This window comes from Orycteropus afer, unplaced genomic scaffold (assembly GCF_000298275.1).
Source record: "Orycteropus afer afer isolate SDZICR_OR568_19922 unplaced genomic scaffold, OryAfe1.0 scaffold00014, whole genome shotgun sequence".
NCBI lineage: Eukaryota > Metazoa > Chordata > Mammalia > Tubulidentata > Orycteropodidae > Orycteropus > Orycteropus afer.
The window spans coordinates 2,069,034-2,075,941 of record NW_006921601.1 but is presented as its reverse complement, the minus strand read 5'-3'; the positions used below and the strand labels follow the sequence as shown (position 1 = coordinate 2,075,941).

General features: G+C 52.9%; 2 protein-coding genes across 2 annotated transcripts; one reads left to right on the top strand and one right to left on the bottom strand.

The window, feature by feature from the left end:
• Positions 1 to 1,488: 1,488 nt before the first annotated feature.
• Positions 1,489 to 2,187, bottom strand: TIMM10B (translocase of inner mitochondrial membrane 10B). Its single transcript, XM_007954486.2, has 3 exons — positions 2,158 to 2,187; positions 1,865 to 1,960; positions 1,489 to 1,665 (listed from the first exon to the last, which is right to left on the bottom strand). Exons 1-3 carry the CDS (start codon positions 2,185 to 2,187, stop codon positions 1,489 to 1,491), a joined length of 303 nt encoding a protein of 100 aa, XP_007952677.1.
• A 1,113-nt stretch (positions 2,188 to 3,300) lies between these two features.
• ARFIP2 (ADP ribosylation factor interacting protein 2) lies at positions 3,301 to 6,535 on the top strand. The gene is made up of 7 exons (XM_007954457.2): positions 3,301 to 3,399; positions 3,631 to 3,727; positions 4,385 to 4,503; positions 4,679 to 4,900; positions 5,452 to 5,609; positions 5,754 to 5,928; positions 6,380 to 6,535. The coding sequence occupies exons 1-7, from the start codon at positions 3,301 to 3,303 to the stop codon at positions 6,533 to 6,535; spliced, it is 1,026 nt and encodes a 341-aa protein (XP_007952648.1).
• The last annotated feature ends 373 nt before the right edge of the window (positions 6,536 to 6,908 follow it).

Genomic DNA, 6,908 nt, shown 5'->3' with positions numbered 1-6,908 from the left:
AACCTGGTCCCCCCCCGCTTTTTTTTTCTCCAAATGATTTTGAGTTTTGTTCCACATTGTTTCACCTCTCTGTCAAGGATCTCCTGCATAGATTCCCTTCCAAGTGGATGACTTTGGTAGCCGGGCACCATCTAGTTCTTCTGGTCTCATAGTTGTATAGGTTGCAGATTGGATGGTGTACCAGTCACTAGGACTAATTGTTTCCATGAATTTTGGTTTTCTTCATTCTTCTTTGCTCTGGACAAGGAGAGACCCATCATTGCATCTAGATGGCAGCTTACTAGCTTTTAAGATCCCAGTTGCTACTCGCCAAAGTTGGAGGTGGAACGTTTTGTATAGTATGTTATGCTAATTGAGCTTGATGTCCCCTGCGACTATGGTCCCAAGCCCACAAGTTCAACTACTTGGTCCCTCCGGGTAGCTGGCTATGACCAAGCAGTGACCACAACCTTGCTCCTTGTCAGCTCTACTATACACCTGGGAATTCTGATCATTCACATAAACTCATAGGACCATTGTCTGCCAACCCTATACATGTTCTTGGATACACTCCCCATTTCATAGACATACCTAATAGTTAAGGCTGTCCACCCATCTATCCACCCATATACCAAGGCCGTAAATCTTTATGGAAGCAGACAGCTTCATCTTTCTCCTGTGGACTAACTGCGGTTCAAACCACTGACCTTTTGGTTACAGCCAAATGTCTTAACTACTGTGACACCTGAGATATACCTACCTACCTACCTACCTACCCATTGCCATCAAGTCGGATCCGACTCAACGACCCCTCCTTGGGTTTCTGAGGGGTGTTACTATGGAAGTAGATTCCCCAACCTTCCTTCTGAGGAGTGGCTAGTGGGTTTGAACCACCAGCTTTCTGGTTAGCAGTCAAATGCCTTAGACACTGCGCCACCAGAGTTCCCTTTTATAAACCCTTGTGTTGAGGGCTGACTTTCAATAGATCGCATAGCTCTGCTATGTATGAAACCCTGACCCAGAAGCAGGTTGTCTGCAAATGGTTCATGAGCTAATGCATGCTTAGCTCACAAGTGAGCCATTTCAGTCTCAAGGACAGCTAGGTTCACATTTTGTCATCTGGGCAGGAACCAACATCCTGTTGCTCATATCAACCTTAAAATTGTATCTACAGGCCCTGTTTTAACCAGGTACCTGGGAATACTGAGGGATTCTGCACACAGCAGCCAACTGCTTAGCAGCCAAGGCTGATGCTAATAGATACGCACTAACTTGCAAAATATAGGATGATGCCGATAAAGTGGGTTTCCTCCCCAGAAAAACAACGCAGTTATTAAAAAAAAAAAAAAAAAAAAACAGGTTTATTATCTCCAAGAAAAGGAGCAAATTATCCATCCATCTCTCAGGCAATCCTTTACTGTCTCTGTACAGGCTTCACTCAGCCCAAGGTCCACTGGCTCCTTCAATGGGAAGGTCCATCCAGTCTCTCTCCTTTTGGGGTAGGAATAACTAGCTGCCTGAGGGCGAGGTTCCAGGCTGTTCGGCAGCAATACCTGGCACAGCTGAGGCAGCTTCATAGTCTGCCATGCGGCGCTGTACCAGGGCAGGCATGAGCTGCACATATGCGGCCATGAGACGGTGGTTGGAATGGATCAGCTTCCCAGCACAGTTGTGCAAACAGGCCTCCTGAAAAGAAGACAGGGTCAGTAGGGCCCAACGGGGTCCTGCCAGGCCCCATCTCCTTTCTTCCCCATCCCCAGCCTAGGGGCGAAGGCCGTGGAAAGACCAGGGCCAGAAGTATAAGTGAGGGGCGAACGTCTTGGAAAGCAACCTATCTATCGTTAACTTTGAGGATCAACGATAACCTCCCTACTCAGTCCCCCACCTCTTCAGCGTCCAGAGCTCGGTGGTGCAGGCTGGGAACGCAGCGCTGGAAGCAGAGTTCTGTCATCCGATTGTAGACCAAAAGGAAGTCCCGCAACTGCAGGAAAAGGAGACCAGGAACTCAGCGATAAGGGGTCCCAGACAGCTCAGGCCCCGCCTCCTGAGGCTGCCCTGGGCTGCACACCACAGCCCGAAATTCCCAGCTATCCGATCCCTGAATCTCTGTGGTACCCGCGACACGGACAGGCAAGGGAGCTGAAGGTATGGCCCTGGAGCAACTTAGCGCCCACTCACATTTCTCAGCTGCTGCTGTTGCTGCTCCATCACGCCACGGGCGCATGCCTAGATCACTTCCGTTACAACTTGAAAACACCCCGGAAGTGATCTTGCGGCGTTCCCTAAGGATTGAGGGGCTGGCTCAAGGACCGCCCTGCCTCCGGTGGCTAACGTCACCTCCGCCCTTATAATCTGCGACGTGGCCGGCTTCTTCTGCCCGGGAGGGGACGTCACTTCCGCCGAGTCCCTGACCTGCTGCTAGGATCGCGACGGGAACTGGAGCCCGAGGTCCCCGCGCGGCCCGGGCCTGGCGCCCTGAGGGGAAGAGCGGCCCGGCCCGAGGTGAGAGGGACATACTTGGGTGACAGGGAGTTGAACGCACAAATCTGTCCTGAGGTCAGGTTGCCCCTGAGCCCTCATGGAGACACACCTGATGCCCAGGTGAATAGGGGGTTGGGCGGGGACTCACACACCTGGGAAGACATAACTGACGTTGGAAAGGATCACCTGTGTCCTGGGAAGAAGAGGCTTTTACCAGAGGCGCAGAACTTACACCAACTGATTCAACTAAGGCCTGGTGGGGTGGGCCTGAGGAGGAGGAAGAGGTGCAAGGGTTGGAGGAAGGAGAGACCACTTGAAGGAAGGGGGAAGAAAACACTAAAGGAGTGGAAAAGGCCAAGCAATGCAGGACATACTAGACTGGGATGTGGGCACCTGAGCCCTGGAAGGGAGTTCATCTCCTGGTGGGGGAGACAGGGAAGACACACTGAATGGGATAAGGTCCAAGAGAGCGTGGACTTTTCTCTGCTGTATTCCCGGGGCCTCTAATTGTGCCTGACACAGTGCAGGCACGCATTAAATGCCTGTTGAATGATTGAATGCATGAATCCTGAGTCCTGGTGGGTTTGAGAGATTATGAGGAGATACCTGAGGCCTAGATGTGCATGTATAAAAATGTGCACTTTGGAGGGGAGAAATACATGGATCTAAGGAAAAGAGTGGTGGCTGTACCCCACGACATTTTTAAGTGCTGGAGACAACCTCTAAAACTTAAGCAATGGCAAGAAAGGCCTTCCTCTTGTGGCCTTTTCCCAAAACCACCTGTGTTGGGCTTTGTAGGGCCCTGGGGTGGAGACTTTGACTCCAGTCCCTGCCCCAGCCATGACGGACGGGATCCTCGGGAAGGCAGCCACAATGGAGATCCCCATCCATGGGAACGGTGAAGCTGGACAGCTTCCTGAGGATGATGGGTTGGAGCAGGTGCTTCTCTTTGATTCTTCTCCTAATTGAATTCTAACACACAAACTCTAGGCTCTTATCCCATTCCAATAGCCTTCCCCTAACTTACCTAACTCCCATAAATCTTTTTATAAATTTTCATTCTGATTCTGTGCACTTCTTCCTTGCTCTCCCTATGGTGCTTCAGTCCAACCCTCAAAATGATTTAGCTGCCCCTGTGTTACTGAAACCTCCCTCTTCTCTGGCCCATAGGACCTCCAGCAGGTGATGGTGTCAGGACCCAACCTTAATGAAACCAGCATTGTGTCTGGTGGCTATGGGGGCTCTGGTGATGGACTTATCCCTACAGGTATGAATGGTCAGAGACAAAAAACTTGAGTGTAGAGGGGGAACAGGAATGGTTCTGGAGACTTTAGTATATACCTAAGGAAGGTATATTTGGAATTATGTCTGGAGGTCTTGGGAACTCCTGCCAGTATGAACCTCGTTCTCAGCCTAAGGCCAGTTCCCAGTGTTGGCCATCTGCTGCCACTTGCCAATTAGCCCTTCAAATGCATCCACTTATCCTTTCCCTGCTGCCATCACCTGAGGCAGCTTAAGATGTCTAGTTCACAGGAGGTCCCTGCTCTGGATCTTAAGGCTGACTTGGAACTTTGTGAGGCTTCTCAGAGTTTTACTTTAGACTCTAAGTTTAGAAGAACAAACAGCCCTGAATCTCACACAGATTAGATTCCACATGGGAAAGTCACCAGGTTTCCTGTTATGAGATTCAATCATTGTTGACCCCATCAGAAGATGGTCAGAGGGACTCATGGAGAGGTATGCTAGGAGATAGGTCTTGGGGCACAAGGTGTGATTTTCCTCTAATGATCAGGTGGATCTGCGTCTAACTTCTGCTGCTTCAGGGAAGTCATGTTCATGTGCTGGGAGGGAAGTATGGATGGGGCTACAGAGGTGTTCTGGTTGTATCTGAGAGAAGCTGGTGTCAGAGAACTTGGTCCTTTAGGGTCCGGCCGCCATCCATCTCACAGTTCCACTCCCACTGGCCCTGGAGATGAGGTGGCTCGGGGAATCGCTGGAGAGAAGTTTGACATTGTCAAGAAATGGGGCATCAACACATACAAGGTGCGACACAGAGACCTCTTCCTATCCCACAAACTCCCCTGAGTACCCATTTCCCTTCTCCCCAGACCCCAACGTCCCATCAGTGGCTGGGACCAGGATCCTGGGGGTGCTGGGGTAGGTACCTATTGGGGGAGGGTGCTGGGGTCTCTGACCTGTTCCCCCACTTCCCAATCAGTGCACAAAGCAGCTGTTATCAGAGCGATTTGGCCGAGGCTCCCGGACTGTGGACCTGGAGCTAGAGCTGCAGATTGAGTTGCTGCGTGAGACGAAGCGCAAGTATGAGAGTGTCCTGCAGCTGGGCCGGGCACTGACAGCCCACCTCTACAGCCTGCTGCAGACCCAGCATGCACTGGGTGATGCCTTTGCTGACCTCAGCCAGAAGTCCCCAGAGCTTCAGGTGCTTCAGCCAGGCCAAAGAGGGGGAGGACTGGGCCCGGGCCCTCCCAGGCAGTCACCCCTCAGCCTCCCTCCCTCCCTCCTGCAGCCCACAGGGAGAACCCCTCCAGGGTGGGCCCAGCCCTGCCCCCAGCAACACTCACCTGTGGAGGCAGCTTAAGGGTTTGTACAGAGGTCCAGAAGTTGGAGGGGATGGGGGAGGATGCCTCACAAGTAACCTTTCTCTGCACTGGCAAGAATGCCTGTGGTGTTCGACCTAATTGCCTGTGGAATTCGGCCAAATTGGAGCCCCTCCTCTGCCTGCCGCGCTAGCTCTTCCTGATCCATTCCTGTGAATTTGAGAACCCCCCACCTCTCATATTCCTACCCCAGGCATCCCAGGGTGGCCCCACTAACTTTCTGGCTGAGAGAGCCTTGCTGGAGGCAGTCCTTGTGTGTTCTAGTATGATTTGATGTCAGTTGCCTCCCTGGGGAGGAGGGGAATGAAGGGCCCTACAACTCCAGTTAGGCAGGGACTATTACTCATGGCCTGTCCCTGCCTTCTGCCCTCAGGAGGAATTTGGCTACAATGCAGAGACACAGAAGCTGCTATGCAAGAATGGGGAGACGTTGCTAGGGGCGGTGAACTTCTTTGTCTCTAGCATCAACACATTGGTCACCAAGACCATGGAAGACACACTCATGACTGTCAAACAGTATGAGGCTGCCAGGTGTGGACACTGGCAGGGCTTAGGATTTGGGGAGTTGGCTGGCATGGGTGGAAGACTGGGCAATAGGGGCATAAGAATCCAAGGAGAGTATGTGTGGAGGACAAATGAATGGAGACCAGCCTGTGTCACCCCCCCCCTCCCCAGGCTGGAATATGATGCCTATCGAACGGACTTAGAGGAGCTGAGCCTAGGCCCCCGGGATGCAGGGACACGGGGCCGACTTGAGAGTGCCCAGGCCACTTTCCAGGCCCATCGAGACAAGTATGAGAAGCTGCGGGGAGATGTGGCCATCAAGCTCAAGTTTCTGGAAGAAAACAAGGTGCCAACCCCAACTCCCTTGACCCTAGCCCACATTTCTATCTGTGATGCTGACATTCCCCTGAGCCCCGCCCCATCACTGCGTCGGGAAACACAGCCTGGCTAAGGAGTGGGATATTGGCCTCAGCACTCCCTGGGCCATGCCAGATTATCCTCCTCCTAATCACTGGCCCTCTTCTGTTGGAGGATTTGGCAGTTGGTTCTGGGAACATAATTGGGAAAAATCACCTCCCCTGGACTAGGAGACCAGAACCCCAGATCCAGAAAATCAAATCAGGTTTCTCCCCTCAGATTGTCCCTTCTCCTTTGACTCCCTGGTGGAGTTTAGCCCCACCCTAACAGCACCCTGAGAACAGAGTCCAGGTGCCCCTGGTCTGGGTCCAGGCTCAGGCTCTTAGCCCCTGAAAGAGGGTACATGAATCCAGCCTTAGCTGACCCTGCTGGACCCCCAGATCAAGGTGATGCATAAGCAGCTGCTGCTCTTCCACAATGCCGTGTCCGCCTACTTTGCTGGGAACCAGAAACAGCTGGAGCAGACCCTGCAGCAGTTCAACATCAAGCTGCGGCCACCAGGAGCTGAGAAGCCCTCCTGGCTAGAAGAGCAGTGAGCTGCTCACAGCTCAGTCTGGCTACCAAGAAGGACTCTGGGAGGGGCAGCCCTCGGGTGGAGGAGATTGGACATGGGACATCTTCTGCCACCTGCCTTCTGGCTTGGGCTTCCTCTCCCTGGCTGGTGCCTAATACCAGTTTTGCCCAAGCTGCTGTGGAGAGGGGGCCAGCAGGCCTAGTAGCTGCCACCCTGTCCTGTATTCTCCTGGCCACTGGGCTTCATTCCCAGTTCTTTTCCTTCCACTCCACAGCCAAAGGCTATGACAAGACCACTCCCTGGCCAATGGCATCACTCCTCAGGCCTATACCCAGCTCCTGGGGTTGGCCTCTTGACCAATGGCAGAACCTCAAAAGGCCCTGTCAGCCAGTGGC

Coding starts and splice junctions, on each gene's coding strand:
- TIMM10B (XM_007954486.2), bottom strand. CDS start 2,187: ATGGAGCAGCAACAGCAGCAGCTGAGAAAT. Junction 1,961..2,157: donor AACAGCAGCAGCTGAGAAAT/GTGAGTGGGCGC, acceptor CTTTTCCTGCAG/TTGCGGGACTTCCTTTTGGT. Junction 1,666..1,864: donor GAGCTCTGGACGCTGAAGAG/GTGGGGGACTGA, acceptor TCTTCTTTTCAG/GAGGCCTGTTTGCACAACTG.
- ARFIP2 (XM_007954457.2), top strand. CDS start 3,301: ATGACGGACGGGATCCTCGGGAAGGCAGCCACAATGGAGATCCCCATC. Junction 4,901..5,451: donor AGAAGTCCCCAGAGCTTCAG/GTGCTTCAGCCA, acceptor TTCTGCCCTCAG/GAGGAATTTGGCTACAATGC. Junction 5,610..5,753: donor AAACAGTATGAGGCTGCCAG/GTGTGGACACTG, acceptor CCCCCTCCCCAG/GCTGGAATATGATGCCTATC.